The sequence below is a fragment of the Physeter macrocephalus genome, chromosome 15, assembly GCF_002837175.3.
Source record: "Physeter macrocephalus isolate SW-GA chromosome 15, ASM283717v5, whole genome shotgun sequence".
NCBI lineage: Eukaryota > Metazoa > Chordata > Mammalia > Artiodactyla > Physeteridae > Physeter > Physeter macrocephalus.
The window spans coordinates 79,570,163-79,588,361 of NC_041228.1; the positions used below are offsets into that span (position 1 = coordinate 79,570,163).

General features: G+C 37.8%; 1 protein-coding gene across 2 annotated transcripts in view; it reads right to left on the reverse strand.

Moving 5' to 3' along the window:
* SNTG1 (syntrophin gamma 1) overlaps positions 1–18,199 on the reverse strand; it is a 191,938-nt gene that overhangs the window by 10,968 nt on the left and 162,771 nt on the right. The window contains exon 16 of one of the 2 annotated variants that reach the window (XM_024127072.2): positions 6,918–7,028. The exons of the other annotated variant lie outside the window; for it this stretch is intronic. Within the exon in view, the coding sequence (XP_023982840.1) occupies positions 6,918–7,028 (111 nt within the window). The remainder of the gene's footprint in view (positions 1–6,917; positions 7,029–18,199) is intronic. 2 annotated transcript variants of the gene reach the window in all.

Consider the following 18,199-nt stretch of genomic DNA (forward strand, 5'->3'; position numbering starts at 1 on the left):
CATAATTCAAAAAGAGTCATGTACCAAAATGTTCATTGCAGCTCTATTTACAATAGCCAGGACCTGGAAGCAACCTAAGTGTCCATCAACAGATGAATGGATAAAGAAGATGTGGCACATATATACAATGGAATATTACTCAGCCATAAAAATAAATGAAATTGAGTTATTTGTAGTGAGGTGGAAGGACCTAGAATCTGTCATACAGAGTGAAGTAAGTCAGAAAGAGAAAAAGAAATACTGTATGCTAACACATATATATGGAATCTAAGAAACAAAAAAAGGTCATGAAGAACCTAGGGGCAAGATGGGAATAAAGACACAGACCTACTAGAGAATGGACTTGAGGATACGGGGAGGGTGAAGGGTAAGCTGGGACAAAGTGAGAGAGTGGCATGGACATATATACACTACCAAACGTAAAATAGATAGCTAGCGGGAAGCAGCCGCATAGCACAGGGAGATCAGCTCAGTGCTTTGTGACCACCTAGAGGGGTGGGATAGGGAGGGTGGGAGGGAGACGCAAGGGGGAAGAGATATGGGAACATATGTATATGTAGTATAACTTATTCACTTTGTTATAAAGCAGAAACTAACACACCATTGTAAAGCAATTATACTCCAATAAAGATGTTAAAAAAAAAAGAAAGAATCAACAAAAATAGTACACAATACCTTCCAGAAAGTAAAAGAGGAGGAACATTTTCAACTCATTTTATAAAGACAGTTTGTCCCAATACCAAAACCAGGCAAAGACAGTACCAAACAAAGCAAAATAAAATAAGCAAAAAACAACAAAATAACCTACAGACCAAATCTCTCATAGATGTAAAAGCAAAAATACTTAAAATTTTGACAAATAAAATTCAGCAATATATATAAAAATTCCACATCATTAAGTAGGGTTTATTCCTGAAATGTAAGACAGGGTCAGTATTTGAAAATCAATGAACATAAGCCACTACATTAACAAGCTAAGCAAGAAAATTGTTATTGTCGTATTAATTGATACCCATTCATAGTAAAAACTTTCAGAAAAATGGAGATAGACGGGACCTAACTCAACCTGAGAAAAAAATTTCTATTAGACCACTAAATTTAACATCATACTTAATGGTGAAAAGCTAAATGACTTTCCCCTAAAATAAGGAACAAATGAAGAATGTCTGCAGTCACCACTGGTATTCAGTATGGTATTTAAATTTGTAGGCAACAAAATAGGCAAGAAAAAGATTGTAATGTGATACGGATCTGAAAAAAGGAACATATCTATCCTGATTTGCATACGTCTTAATAATCTGTGTAAATAAACGCGAAGAATTTTAAAAATCAAAAATAGAAACAAAAGACATAGAACTAAGTGCATATATATGTGTGTGTGCGTGCGTGCGTGCGTGCGTGTGTGTGTGTGTGTGCGCGCGTATATATATATATATATATATAGGATTCAGGATGCAATGTAAATATATAAACACTAATTGTATTGCTACATAGTAGCATTAATATTTGAAAAATAAAAATTTCAAAATATCATTTATATTCCCTCAAAAAAAGAAGAAATGATTAACCTAAATGCCAATCTAACAAAACATGCATAGGATTTATATGATGAAAACTACACAATACTGAATAAATAAACCAAAAGGTCAAAAAATAGAAAAATATTCTGTTTTCATTGCTTTAAGAAATCAACATAGTAAAGATGTCAATTCTCCTGAAATTGATATATAGGTTATGCCATCCCTACCGAAGGGGCAGTGACATTATTCATAGATATAAAGAAGGTAATTGTAAAATGTCTGTGGAAATACAAAGCAACTAGAACAGCTAACGCATTCTAAAAAATAACAGTAAAGTGGACAGAATCATCCGTTTCAAGGATTATTATATAGCTACTGTATCCAAGAATGTATAATACTGGCAAAGAGATAGATGCAAGAAACAGCACCACAGAGGTAGGACCAAGTAATTTTCAATGAAGCTGCTAAAATAATTCAATAGAAGAAGAATGGTCTTTACAACAAATGATGCTGTTGTAACTGGATAACCACAGGCAAAACAGAGAAGGTCAGCTAAACCTCACAACTTACAGAAAAAAAATGAACTCAGATGTGTCATATATTTAACTGTAAATGGCAAGCTTATAAGACATTCTGAAAATAGCATAGGAGAAAACCTTTGGCACCTGTGACGTGCTGAAGAATTTTTGACATGACACCAAAATTATAATTTTTAAGTGAAAGAGCTGATAAATTGGGTTTGTAAAAATTGTTTAATTTCTCTGCAAGATACCCTGTTAAAAAGATGAAAGATAAATTACAAAATGGAAGAAAATATTTGCAAACAACACATCTAACAAATCCTCATATACAAAATACATAATAACTCATAAAACTCTAAGTAAAACAAATCACAAAGTACAATTCAAAAATAGGCAAAAAACAGGAAAAGACATTTCATCAAAGGGAACATATATATAGAGAAAATAGTCATGTAAAATGTTATTCATCACTGCTAGCCATTAGGGAAATGCAAATTAAGACTATGATGAGAACTGCTAAAATTAAAAGTAGTGACCATTTCAAATGCTGGTGAGGATGTAGAGAGACTGGGTTTCTCATACATTGCTAGTGGGAATGTAAAATGTCACCACTACTTTGAAAAGCAATTTGGCGTTTTCCTTAAAAGTAAATAAACAGTTTTCATATGACTGAGCAACTGCCCTCCAGGGCATTTATCCCAGAGAAATGAAATGTCACGTCTACATAGAAGCGTGTATGCTACTATTCACAGCAGCAATAACTAAACACTGCAGTCAGATGTCCCGCAACAGATAAATGGTTAAACTAAACGAGGTCCATATTCCATATTCCACATTATGGAATACTACTCAGCAATAAAAAGGAACAAACGATCAATATGCATACATAGGGCATTATGCTCAATGAAAAAAGTCAATCTCAGAATTTCACATAGTGTACGTTTAATCTATACAATATTCTCAAAATGACAAAATTATAGAAATGAAAAACAGATTAGTGGTTTCTAGGAACTAGGAATGGTGGGAGTGAGGGGTGTGTATAAAGGGCAGCATGAGGAAGATGGTTGTGTATTTGATTGTGGATATGGGCGCACAAATTTACACATGCTATAACTGACATGAAATATACACATATTGCGTCAATGTTAAAATTCCTGTTTTTTATATTATACTATAGTTACATAAGGTTTACCCACTGGCGGAAACTGGACAAAGGGTACACAGAACATCTTCTAGTTTTATAACTTCCTGTGAGTTGGAAGAGTTCACAAACACTTTTACATCCATATGGCCTTTAGGTTTGTTTCTGATGCCTTGGTAACTGTGTTTACTTTTCCCAGAAGACATTTTTCTAACATGTTTTAAAATAAATATTTCTACAGCATTTTATTTATGTTGAAGGAAAGGATAAATAAAACCAAGATTTTAAAAAATGAACCAAAGGAAATAATAATCAGAATAAATGATTCAGCACACTGCTACACAAAGTAAATTCCAAATACTTCTTCCTATCTTCCAACATCCATCCATTCAGATTATGACTACCTAATTTTGTTTGCCTAAATGAAAAAGAGACTGGGGAGAGTGACTCAGTAATGCACCAGGAAATATTAAATGAAGTGAAACACAGACAGTTTTTACTTGCCTGATCCCAGGCAAGCATCAGGTTAAGCCTTAGGATTATATGTTGTAAGACACACTCCTTGCGCTTCAAAGTTCTTGATCTAGTGAAGAGGGCACGCTAGTGAACAATGACCACACAGAGTGGACACCAATGTTACAACATACATAAATTAAGAGGAGTTATATTATATAATATACAGGAGAAGCTCCTGTCCCTGACTTGGAGATGGGGACACAGGCCAAATTTCCCACATTAAAATTTTAAAAATTAATAGAAATGAACAAAACACAGAAACTGTCCAAAGCATGTGAAAAATGACACACATTTGGGTTATGGTTATAAACTTGAATTTCTTAAATGTGGGAAGGACAGTCTATATATGTTAAGTAATCACCTTTACTAACTTCTCTCCTAATAATAATACTGCTATTTTTAAAAATACTTCCTTAGTTGTTATGCTACATTCTTTAAAGATGAAATCATTCATCAGTGATTTATCGAGTGTCTTCCATATGCCAGGTACCAGGGGTATTTATTCCTTACACTTTCCCTGCAAGGTAGCAGTCATAATTTGGTGATGAATTGCCCCTGGGAATATAGCCAGGAAATGGTAAAGATGAGATTTTTTTTTTTTACTCAAGGTTACCTGATCCTAATTTTCTTTCCACTATATCATGTTTCCTACTCTCTCATTAAAAAAAAAAAGTGCTGCCCTAAACAGAGAAAACGTTGAATTCTCAAAGACATCAATTTCAACCATAAGCCATGCTTACGACAGATGGTCCCACGAGTCCCGTGATGTGATACCTGCTGGCATTCTCCTCGCTTTCCTCCTGTGACGGACCTTTTGCCTACTGCTCACAAATTACGGTTATCAAGGTTATAGCATAGTTAGCAATTTTACTAGTTTTAATCTAATATAATTTCTATGATATTTGCAGAGGTGATACACACCAGTACGGCTAAACAGTGCTATAGAGCTGGCCACTGTTCTGACTGGCGAGTGTCACTTGTTAAACAGTCTCCGTATTTAATTTGGTGCTTTCAGTGTTACCCATGGAGGTGTTACTTTCTCTCATTTTATAGAAGGAGATGGTGACTTTAAAGAAGTTTGGCAACTCACCAATGGTCAGATTCTCCCACTGGTTTTAAGACTGCTCTTTTCACTATTTAAAAATCACTGCCTTGATATATGTATACATATAGCTGATTCACTTTGTTATACAGCAGAAACTTACACTTTGGCAACTCACCAATGGTCAGATTCTCCCACTGGTTTTAAGACTGCTCTTTTCACTATTTAAAAATCACTGCCTTGATATATGTATACATATAGCTGATTCACTTTGTTATACAGCAGAAACTTACACACCATTGTAAAGCAACTATACTCCAATTAAGATGTTAAAAAAAAAATCACTGCCTCTAAATTCAAGAAAAACATTCAATAAATATCTTCTGAAACTATTTCTTATTAAATGAATTTATGAAATATTGCTTAAAACATTATAAACAGAAAAAGTAGTATTTAGAAGCTGGCAGACAACTAATGACTAGAAAAGTTAAGGAAGTATAAACTGAAGCCTAAATACTACAGTTAGTAGTCATTTCACTGCATTTATCTTTTTTGCTTCATGTTGTCAACTAAGGATTTGTTAGCACACTGAAAATATCAGAAGAGAAGGAACTTATCAAATCAAACTTATCAACTCGTGGCTGACACTCCACGTTCGCCAGAAGAGTATAGAACTGACAACATTAACACCATTCTCCCGTATTAGGATGTGTCCTGTGTGTGAAAGATTGGGAAAACCACCAAAAGCTAAAGATACATACTTTTGGACAATAGTAACGCGCTGTTTATAGTGACACTAAGAACCAGTTTAAAGAGCGGTGTAAGTGACACAGAGTAACGATCCACCCACGGCAGCCGGAGGGGAAAGCAGAGGTGCTGTAGCCCCAGAGAAAGGTCTGCGCTTAGGGACGGGCTGTGATGGGATGTAGATGTGAGAATTAGGAGACAAGCAAATGGACGGAGCGGGTGAAGTTACCCAGGCCTCTGTCCCCACTGATGTGAGACAAATATAAGGCAAGACCACTTGGAACAGGGAAGCTTTACAGAAACGCAGGAGGACAGGAGTCAGCAGAAAGGAGCTGCCTGCACAGCCCCCCTTAAACGGCCTGCAGCCCAGAAGGCGTCAGAGACAAACATAAGGCAGGGGTGGGTATTCGTAGAGAGATTCAGATCAAGAGCTGAGGGGACTAAGGAGAAAAATCCAGACAAAACCATGAGCAGATGTATAAGGCCAGAAAGGCATCGTCTTGTTAAAGGGAGAATGAGGGCTTCTGGTCTGGACACAGAGCAGGGCCGCAAGAGACGTGGATGGGAGAGTCAGGTGGGCTCGGTCCTCGGAAGGCTCTGAATGTCAGGCCAAGACTCCCCCTGGATTTAATACGTATAGGAATGTAACAGAATTACGGTGATTTTAATCCAGAGTTGAAAATTTATGTCTCAGTTTTCATTTCCATAGAATTGATTTTTCACTTTGGTGTTCGTTATTTATTTTCTTCCCCACTGAAATAATATATTTATAACTCATTCTAACCCAAAGACTGTTGCTGTGAATTTCACGGAAGGGTAAAGGAAATCACTCAGATTTTGAATATTTACAAATATACATTCATAAGCATAAAAGTAGTGAATCTTTCTAATGATTTAAAACAACATAGTTAATAAATTTCAGAATACTGAAAATTTGCATGGAGCAAAGCAAAAAAAATCATTCATTTATTCATTTTATTTAACATAGAATAACATGGGGAAAACATAAATTGATTAAAAAAATATTTTTCTTTAGGGATTTGTGTTCATATCTGAACACAAAGAGGGATTAAATAATGATAAACTCGAGTCAGAATATTTTAAATTATTATTTAGAATGTGAAGCCATCAAGAAGGTGACTGTTTTAGTTCCCGGAATATTATTTTAGTGTGACACAAGTACAGTTCGTAGGGAATTAAAACTAAGAAATGCAACTCGTTGTGTGTAATTTATTTTAAGGTATGCGTTTCAGTGAAAATTTGCCATTAAAATCTTTACGTGAATTTATTCTTTTGGCCATGCAGTATATTCCAAGGTAAAAACAGAGAACGTGTGTTTTTGCACTTTTGGGTTTCCTAAAGTTTCTCCCCTTTCTTTCTTAATGGCATTAATGTAGCTAGAGGTGGTCTTGTGATTAGTTTCAGTTTACCTTTGCTTCAATCTGTTTAGTATCTGGATTCTGAAACAAAAATTTGATTTTGCTCTTGCCGTCATCCGAAGAACCTTTAAGCTGAGAAAACTTATACCTCCAAAGTACTGCCTAAAGGGAAAAAAAAAAAAACATAGGCGAGTCAATGCAACTCATATCTATATTCAAACCAAGAAATTGTTCTTTTAACTGGTAAAAGGTAATCATATTGAGTTAGTCCTATATCCCAGTATTAAAAAGTAAATGAAAATATACTTATCAAAGGCTTAGTATTCAATATATCCTTTAATTTCCTGAAATAACTTTGGTTCCCATGAAATAGTCATTTTAAACATATATATGAATAAATCAATTTGCGTATCTGGTTTTACATTATCATGAAATAGAAACAAACTCACTTAAAGCATAAGTCCATGCCAGTGAATCAGCAAAAACACCTATTTTCCATTTCTTTGTTTTTCATCCATAGAAGTGATAAGGTGATTTTCAACTGATAATTCTGTAGAACTTTCTCTTGAAGCTCAAACTAATAACCCGTGTCTTTGTCAAGATGAAAGGTCTGCCTGAGTAACCGATCACAACGGAAACTTCCATGGCGCCCGCATGAGACAAGCCAGCACGAGCATCTCATGGGACCAGCCCCGTCCATCCGCGGGACCTCGGTCTAGAAGATCATGAGGCTAAAAGCCATCTTCCAATGTGGCAGCAGCAGGTTTAGACAGTATGAAATCTACATGCTAATTTAAAAAGTTTACACTTTTAAAAGTATAATAAAATAGCAAAATCATAAAGTCCTTAAAAATAAGGATGAGGAAATTCTCAGTAATATATAATAATGAGGCATAATGAATTTATACAGAATACTGCTCATTTTTCATTTATTTATTCACCAAACATCTATGCTCTTATATATTAAGCATTTTATTACATATTAAGATAAAAAAGACACCGTCAGTTTTCTGAAGATATTAGTCTCTGTATAAGTAGATGTCTTTGCTTTTGTTCTTACTATGAGGCTATACAATCTATACAGAAGCAATATCCAGTCATTACAAATCCTCTTAGATGTTTGACTTAAGTCTAGTACTGTAAAGCATCTTTTAACAATAAAATTATCCGGGGCAATTAACTTTATGGAAGAAAAATAGAAGAGTTATATCCTTTATCTCACAACTTCTTCTAAAGAAAATCCTTTATGTTTTAAAAAGTGAAATAATTTAAACAATCCAGGAGAACTACACGGTAGTAGGTAAGTGAGTATTTAGTAACTTTTGAAAAGAGGGAGTTCTAGATTTAGGACTAATAAGAATTTATATATTCATATGTACAATTAGAGTTAGGGTGAAAGAAAAACAACAAACAGTGGCAATATAGCAGGAAATATGGTAAAGTATAAGGAAAATCCTAACAACCTAATAAATAAAAAGACAATACTACAGAGAAAAGTCATTGAAGAAAATGGAAAAAACATTACTATTTCTAATAAATATGAGAGCGTGTTCAATCTCACTAGAAATAAAGACGAGTGTGATAATATTGCAATGACTTCGCTTTTTCCAAATGTTAAATTAGCAAAGATCACTGAAAATTAAAATAACTAAAGCTAGCAAGTTTACCTTGAAATATTTGTATAAAATTCCTGGCAACTGTGTGAAATTCTTTAGGGCAATAATTATAATATATATTAAAGCCTTAAAAATGTGGATGTTATGTGATCCAGACATTCCCTTTCAAAAAATTAACTGTAAGGAAATACAATATATGAAAAATAAAGGAAAGTGTTAAACACCTTATTATTAATAAATATAAAAAAATGAAAATTCTGAACAATTTGCATTAAAATAATGCTCATAAGAGTCATGTATTTACATGGAAAATGCAATAATATGACTTTAAGGGGGACCTAAGAAGAGGAAAGCAGATAAGTTTGTTAAAACAAAGGAGCTGGTAGAAGGCTGCAGGGGAACGTCTGCCAAAAACATTATCGTAAGCAGCTCAGGTCCCGACATTAACCTACCATGTGGTTTTGGACAAGAAAATTTATGTCTAGCTTGGCTTAACTGTAAAAGTAAAGGTTGCAAATTCTCAAATTATAATTATAACTTGAAATAATATTTCATATGTAGTCATAAAAGTAAAACAGGAATTTGCTATTTCAACTAGCTGACCTTTCCAAAGGCCAGACTTTAACAGCTGTTAAAGCTCATTATTTTAAATAAAGAGTAACAAAAGTAAGAATGCGGATGAGGCAGATACGTGAAGGAAGCCTGGAGACTTTTTGGAATATGGAGCACGGATCCTCGGCTGTGAGTAGATCCCTCCAAAAATGAATAAAGTCGTTAATGAATCTAATGATGGGCTGAAAGATTTGTCAGTTAAGAGGTAACTCAGTAAACTAGTAAGACTTAGAACCTTCTAGGTAAACTGTGTGACTTAACATGCTATGAATTCATTAAGACCAATTGGGAGGAATCTGAATCTGTAAATATAATCAGTAAAAGTTACACAGGTATAAAAATTGGCTTAATTCAAGAATCTTTGGCTTCCCTGGTGGCGCCGTGGTTGAGAGTCCGCCTGCCGATGCAGGGGACGCGGGTTCGTGCCCCGGTCCGGGAGGATCCCACGTGCCGCGGAGCGGCTGGGCCCGTGGGCCAGGGCCGCTGGGCCTGCGCGTCCGGGTTCGTGCCCCGGTCCGGGAGGATCCCACGTGCCGCGGAGCGGCTGGGCCCGTGAGCCAGGGCCGCTGGGCCTGCGCGTCCGGAGCCTGTGCTCCGCAACGGGAGAGGCCGCAGCAGTGAGAGGCCCGCGTACCGCAAAAAAACCCAAAAAACAACAAAAAAAGAATCTTTGGAAATCCTAGTCCTTATACTTGTATTTTGTTTTTAAGATTCTGATAAACATTATGGCAACTATGTTAAGAATATCAATGCTGAAAAAGATGAGTGGACACCACTGTTCTTATACCATTCTATTTCTGTTCATAACATTGTTGTAATATATTTAGATAAGTACATTTAAAATATTCTTTAAGCATAAATTTTTATGGAGATCAGATGACTCCCTTTCCAAATCAAATTTTGGACTTCAAGTTTTCTTGTTCATGTATCAGAATGAAGCTATTGATATTGATTTGTCTCTATTAGCAGAAGAACTTCACGATTAAATGATGTCATTTGTCTATCAATCTTTCAATTAGGAAATCAGTTAACTTTAACTTCTTTTCCATTCAATTTTTGGAATCAAAGTAAAACTTCAGAAATTTGATTATGTCAAAATTGAAATATCTCTTACTTTGAATGCTATCATAAATTCAGTTAAAAACTTCAGCATTGGATATGTTGTTTGTTATTGCAACAATAATATGAATTTGTACTGTTGGTAGAGCACAGTGTTATGGTAATATCAGTATTTTCCTAAATTAAGAAACGTATGCCGCTAAAGTGTACTTGCATTGATTTGGGTGAATATGCCAGAAAACATATACTAACATGAGAACTTATGAAGTGCTGTGAAATTTCCAACAGTAGAAGGGACACGATGTAAGCAAATAGTCCATAATATCTCCTGAACTTTGCAAGCCCAGTGGTCTCTGTCCTCGCTGCATAACTTTAACAAAGGGGCCTTGGTTTTGGATTGGAAAATTCCTGCAACCAGTGGTAATCTTAATTTGTTGAACTTGATGGAGAGCAAGTCCAAAAGGAGGGAAAAAAAGAAAACAAACAAATAAAAAAACTGATAGCAATGTATGAAAATATTTCTGAGTATTTTTGAAATCTAGAATTCCACCCAAAGTCTTCAGAATAAATAGTCACAGGCCAGATTCTCATTTCCTCAAGTCTTTCCATAGATGATTGCTCTGCTAGCTCCTGGTCAAATACATTTGCTGAAGTTCATTAGCTCAAGAAATTCTGAGGATATTTTCAGAAAAAAAAACTCATTTAACTTTGTTCAGCTAGCTTTTCCCATGGAATAGATTTCAAAAAATTATAAAAAAAATTTTCCCTATAAAATAAAATATTTAATGGATTTTAGTAATAATGGAGCCAAAATACCTTACTAGTGGTATTTATCAAAACATTTTTTTGGTTTATTTTTGACAGTCAGAAACAGTGTTCAACTCAACATACTGTCTGAATGACTATATGAAAGGATAAATTTAAAATGTACCTGGCATTTTGAAGATGTCTTTAAATATTTTTAAGTTACTAAAATATGCAAGCAAAGATGTCGCATGTGTGAAGAACAACGCAATGAGTCCCAGCGTTTTCAATAATGTAGTTGTAATAAAGTCACTGAAGATGGCTAAGAAACATAGTGGGTAATAGGAAAATATACAGTAAAAGTTTATCACCCAAAGTGCTCTCACAATTAAAGACACAAAAAAAATTCTACAAAAGAATCATTTGCCTCTGAGCTACTCTTCATAATAGATATGCTTTCTTTAAATTACTGCAGGCTGTAACAATTTTGGAAAAAATAAAAGAAAATAATGCAGGCAAACAGATAAACGCTAAAACCTTTGGGTTCAATGCCATTTGGGTTTTATAATTTAAGGTCATCATTCTTAAACCAGTGAGATGCTTACAAACAGTGATTAATCCACTTATGACTGAAGATGAAATGATGAAATATTATCAATCAGAATATTCATGTGAAGATCATGAGGCACATAGTATGGACTCCATCCCTCATTCCTGACCTTGAGTCATTTATGGGAGACAACATGGACTTCACTCAGGGCCTGTGAAGCGTTCCACGTGTCCACTGCTGTCCCTCAGGGGAATGTCATCTTTCTTACAGTGAGTGTAACACTGGTCTAGACCCTTTCACATCCTCCCACTAAGCCCTGCAATAGCTAGGGTACTGCCATTTTCCAGAGGATGCAATTAAGGAAACATCACATACATTTCATAGTATTTCACAACTATTAAGTGGGAATCAAACCCAAGTCGGCCATGCTCCATGGCTCCTATTTTCCTTTTAGCCCAGCCTACTTCTTTGGTTTTCTACAATTATTTGCCTAACCAAACATCAAAGACCCATTGATTGAGTATGATTATAATTGAATTTCCATTGCAAATCATTGCCTGAAAGATCCTTAAAATTAAGGACAGACCGAGAGCCCCATTTGGTACAAGACACGAAACTCAGGAAAGTAATTTACTGATTTTCTCAAGCATAGTCTGTTTTGAGTCATCATTTCTTCTTCTTTACGATGCTGTTGCTATTTTAAGCTTTTTTCACTCTCTCTCTACAAGTAAAAAGTGTCCCATAAGCTATCCATTCGTTTAAGATTCATGGTTAGAATTGGCTTAAAGTTTAGAAATGCCAGTGATCTAGAGAACTTCAGTGGGAAGGGAAAAGAAAACGTTTTCCCTTCCTCCACATTTTCGACATTTACCACAGAGACTTTCCGAGCTGGCTGTAATCCCCCAGAGACGGTGGCAGAGGGGGCTGCAACTGAGGGACTCAGGTTAGCAAATGAATCAAGTGTTTGTATGATATCAAGTGTTCCTTAAATGCAGACTATTCAAAAATATAATTCATCAATTGTATGTCTATAAATGGAAAGTGAAGCTGCACAAATGAGACGAAAAACTTACATGCTGAACAAGAATAGGCAAAACAATCTTTAGGGCTTCCCTGGTGGCGCAGTGGTTGAGAATCCGCCTGCCGATGCAGGGGACACGGGTTCGAGCCCTGGTCCGGGAAGATCCCACATGCCGTGGAGCAACTAAGCCCTTGCGCCACAACTACTGAGCCCGTGTGCCACAACTACTGAGCCCGTGTGCCTAGAGCCCGTGCTCTGCAACAAGAGAAGCCACCGCAATGAGAAGCCCCCGCACCGCAACCAAGAGTAGCCCCCACTCGCCACAACTAGAGAAAGCCCGTGCACAGCAGTGAAGACCCAAGACAGCCAAAAATAAAATAAAATAAGATAAAACACGAAAAACTCTAGAGTAGAATAAAAAAAAAAACAAAAAAACAAAAAACCTCTAATACATTTATCTGTCTCTTTATCGGTTCACTGTGGGCAGAGCCTAATTTCTCTTGCCCCACAGAAAAATTCCTCTTCCAAAAAATGAAATAACGTCTACATATGAAGGTAATTTAAGCTCTATGTCATCTATCTTCTGAGGAATCTAAGGCTATTTTGCAACATAGGGGGCAAACACACCAGAAAGCACAATCTATATGGATTACAACTTATTACACAGAACACGTTAAAAATTACAACGAAATTGCTTTGGAGGCAGAATCTATTTTTAACCTCCCTGTAACACCGATCACCTGGCATTTGACAGTTAACTAACGTTTGCCCGGCAATAACCACAGACATGCTTTTTCTTTTTCTGCTGCAGATCGTCTTGATGGGTCTCCTGGTTAAGCAGAAAATCAAATCTTCCCTCAAAGCCCTCTTTCTGCTTGGCCTCCGCCTTCGACTTTGCAAGCAGCCCAGGTACACACCCCCTCTGCTGCCTTCCATCCTCCCCTCCCCGCTGAAATGAATTAACAACACGTTAGAATGCCAGTGTCCCGTAAGCGCCTCCTCTTCCTTCCTTTTTTTCTGTGGGTGGGTTAGGAGTCATATTTAGTAGAAAACCATGACAAAGCTTTTCTTTAAGAATATTTTTCTTTACACATCTTTATCCTTCTCATTTGTTCTTCATTCGTGTGAAATGTATCCTAATTGCTTATTGTTTTTGAACTTTATTAATTACATTTTTACTAAAACTAGTACATCAACTGTACAGTAATTTTGTAAATCTTATAAATGTGAATGGTAATGATGAATAAAGGGAGAAAAATAGAAATATGAAAAGAAAACAGAATTAGATGAAAGCTCATGGCTTTCACTTATTTCCTTGGCAATATCATATTCGTCAATATATTCCTTACTAGTCATTAAATTGATTCTGTGTCCTTGAACGGTGCTTGAGTCTGGATTAGAGCAATATCTCCACCAATCTCAGCTGTAATGCGTGATGATCAGTGCTGCACCAGGGGGTGTCTAGGCCTCCCCTGAGTTTGTGAGGGAAGGCTTTCTGGAGGCGGGTCTGCTCTCAAGGTGGATGTAAGCTGTGGAAGTGTCATGCGGAAAAGCATGGGGTACGGCTGGATCCTCCAAAGCCGGGAGACACGGAAGGTGATGCCACATCCAGACAGAGACCAGAACCCTGAGAGGCTTCCATCCTGTGTTGACAGATGTCGTCATAAAGGCAGTAGGAAGCCACTAAAGTAATGTAACAAGGGAGACTGATGACATGGCCGAATTTACGTTTTAGAAGCGTCATTAATCTGGCAGCGGCTGGGAACAGGGACAGAAGGGCAGGTTTCTATGTCTTTGCAATGCTTTGGCTCCTCCCAGACTTCCTGAAAGCCCCCGGTTCCAGACGTGTCTCTTTCACTAGACTGTGGACATCTTGAGAGAAGGGAGTGTACCCTTTTCTGTGTTCCCCGTGTCTGCACGTAGACGATGCATAGGAAGAGTGTCTGCAATAAATATTTACTTCGAGAAGCAGGTTTGGCCGATGCTGCAGCAACCAGATGAGAGGGGGTTGCCCTGCTTCGGTTATAGGGTGCACCTTCCAGATTTACTCAAGGGCAGCTGTTGGGGAAGAGGCCCGGGTATAGAACACAATTCAGATTCCTTCTGATAACGGAGAGAGGAACGCAGAGAAGTCAGGATCAGGAAGACGACCAGCTCCGGGGCGGACCCTGTGCTGAGATGTGCCCAGGACGCAGCCCGAGGGATCCAGGCGCGCGTCTGAGCTCCAGTTAACAGAACCGAAACTTACCATCTTCAGGCCAGGTGCCTAAAGACTGGATGAAACTTCCCGATCAAACATATTTCATCCTGATCAAACATATTTCATTTAAATTTATTCCCCCCAAATGGACTCTACACTATCCCTAGATGATATGTCTATATGTATAAACATTTTCATCAGATATATGGAACATTCACAGAGGGGTATACAGATGTTCACTTTGACAATTTATTTGGAATCTCTCAAACAGGAAACAAAAAAATAGCCAGAAGAAAAGTGTTTCTAAAATGCAGACCTTGTGTGTTATTTTGTAATAGCTTAAACCCATCAACCTGGTGGGTTGATTATACAGAGTACTTCTTGTAATCATATCTATGTAAAGTTTAGAATAACCAAAATACATGTGGAAAAAGAGGTACTAACATGTTTCCACACACTGCTGGATGAGGTGTGCTATATTTGTTATTCGTAACATACTAATTTTATTTGGAGAAACTTTACATGCTGTCTGTGTACTAAAGACTGGCAAGAAAATGTAGTTTTTCTCGTATAAATTTCTTGGATCCTTAGGGTTTTGTTTTTGTTTTGTTTATTGTTGTTGCTTTTTTCTGGTAACGTGATAAAATTCAGCCACACATGTAATTCATATTATCGATTCTCTATAGAAATCAGCTCTTTTGTAGTGATTTCTTTTTAACATATGCACACATCTTTGCCAGCTCAGGGGAGAGGAAAGGAAATGAGTTTACTGGGATAGCTACACCTAAGTCAATATACCTGTACAACATAATAAGCCATCACTGCTTTATTCTCCTCCAGGTTGTCTGAAGGCTGCTCCACTGACAGAGATTAAGCAGTTTATTAAATAACTGCTAAATTAACACATAAGCTCCTGCACATTTTATTTTTGAGGCAGTGCCAATTCTTCACGTTGACTATTTGATTTCTAAAATTTAATTATGAACTTTATTACTCAATCATTTTCCTTTTCCCCCTAAGTATGAGAAAAAAATTCCCCAATTCAAAGAAATCTATTTTTCTAGAAATTGACTCACATGTAAAAGGCATCACTTGAAAACTATTATGTTCATTAAATTAGCAACATATAACAAATTACCCTGGGATGCATGGTCTTTCTGTGTCGAATCATCCTGATTTGGTTAAAAAGCGGTTGAAGAGGAGAGTCTGAGTCACTCAAGGTGGGTGAGGGCCCCTGTATGTCCGGGGCCTGAGTGGTCTGCAGAGGACGGGTCCCATGTCGGGGGTCCCAGTGGAGCCTAAATTCTGTTTACCCAGTGAACATGGAATAATTTCCTATCTCGGTTACCTGGTGACACCTGCCTGCCAGAAATTTGTTTGTGCTCCAGACCAAGAAGTGTCCCAGGGGAGTGGCCGTCCTGAGGCTGCGTGGTGCGGGGCCCAGCTGCCAGAAACGCACCCGGGCATTGAAGGCCACGATATACGTTGTCTGTTTATAACATCTGGGTCCTGTGCTAGAGCACACGCCACTGGAATGGGTTTTCCAAGAAACTTAGAAAAGTCTCTGAACTACTGTGAGACACACAGTATTAGAGAAGTGAGCCCGATCCTCAAACAGAGTAACTACCCAGTGACGTCTCTGTGGCTACTTTCAGGAGAACAATTCCCCAGAGCTGCTCAGGTCAGAAGCTCCGGTGTCATATGTGTTCCCTCCTCTCCAAGCCCTGCTAAGGGCACCTCATCCTCATTGTTACTCAGGCCCCTATAGCTCTGCGAGCTCCCAGGTCTAAGCCACACGCCCAATAACCTCCCCTCCCCTCCTCCACTCTTCTCCCCTCCGAAGCGTCCTCCCCAAGGCGCCAAAGCCATCACCGACGGCATCACGCTTCTGCCATCAGATCTTGGCGGCTTTGGTGGCCCTCGGCACTGTGGCGTGTCAGCCCTGGGTTCATCACCCCAGATCTGTGCTCTGCCACCGTGGACCGGGCGCTCTGCCCTCTGACTTGGTGTGGCCTCAGCCATGTGACCTGCTGTGACCAGTGGGAGACTGCAGATGTCCTAGCAGCAGGGGCACATGAAGAAGGACTGCAGGTAAGGCTTGCTCTGTCCTGCCTGTGTCACCGGCAAGAAAAGGACGTGCTGGGCTGACCTCCTGGCTCCACAGGTGGAGGATGCTTGAGGGAACCAGCCATGCGAGCAGTAAGTACTTCCTGCTCTAAGGCAGGGAGGGGTCGTCACTGTGTGTCACCCAGCAATGCTGCGGCCGCATCGGCCACGAAGACCAAGGCCCCTGCTATCCGGTGCTGCCTGCTTCATTCTGAACATGGCCCCGCTCCTGGCCCTGCCAGCACTGTCACCCGCTGCCTGGTCGGCCGACGGTGATTACGGATTCCGAGGAGATGGGCAGTTTCCTCTGAGTACCGCCCAGGGCTCCTTCCCCTAGTTACACGCTTCCAGGCCACCCCGAAAAACTCCCTTTGCTAAGAACCAGTAAACCTCAGATGACCCCGTTTGTGTCCATCCTCTCCTCCAGGCGCTGTGAGATCAGGGACCTCTATGAAGCAGAGACCCAGGAGGACTGGAGGGAAAGACACATGTGTTGAGTGCTACTTATGTAGGAGAGGTATCAAGAAAATATTCATTTTTATATTCTCGAATTTTCCTTTTGGATTTTTAACAACTACCTTTGACAGGAAAGAGTTGAAATATTATTGAATAAAAAACATAAGTAAAAAATGAAGGTCTAATTCTATTTTTAGAAGTTTAACCCATGGAATTTATATTATGATTATGTTGTAACTATATAAATGCATTTTAGAAAAAGTCAAATTAAACATATTGTGAACTGTGTGTGTACATGAAGGTCATACGTCCTTGGCAAAAACAGTAGATCAAAGATCCTCAAAATTAGTGTCCCTCAACTTATCCAAGCCACAGAAAAGACTCTCAAAAATGAAAAGTAGGAATATAAGCCATAGTAATTTCCTTTCCAATTTTACCTTGAAACACTGTAAAAATTAACGTTCACTTAAAGATGTGAATGGATTATGAAGATTAAGATGTTTCATGAATCACAAATTTCAATATGTTAACAATTAATTTGATTCTAAGCACAGTTATTTGGGAACAGATGTCCACTATTTTTTTAGAAAAAAAAATCTAGAAAACAAGAGGGGAGTGATTTCAGATAGGGTGACATTATCTCTCACTGCACAGAATGTAAGTTCCTAAAATTCAGGCCACCATGAATATGCATGGGTTTTACAAATTTCCCCCAGATAATGTTTTCAATTTATATTTAATGAAAGTTAGTAATGGGGACAAGAAGAAAACATAAAATCATTATAGTAGCTTCTAACCTACGACAGGGATAATTCTTAAAAATGTTACATTTTTACTTCATATTTATTATCTTCATAGCTCTTTTAGCCAATCATGATTTCAAAAATATTTTTAATATGCTGTGTTAACACTAGCTCTTAGATACCCTGAAGAAAAGAAGCCTTTTAAGTATTCTATCCTAGCATTTCT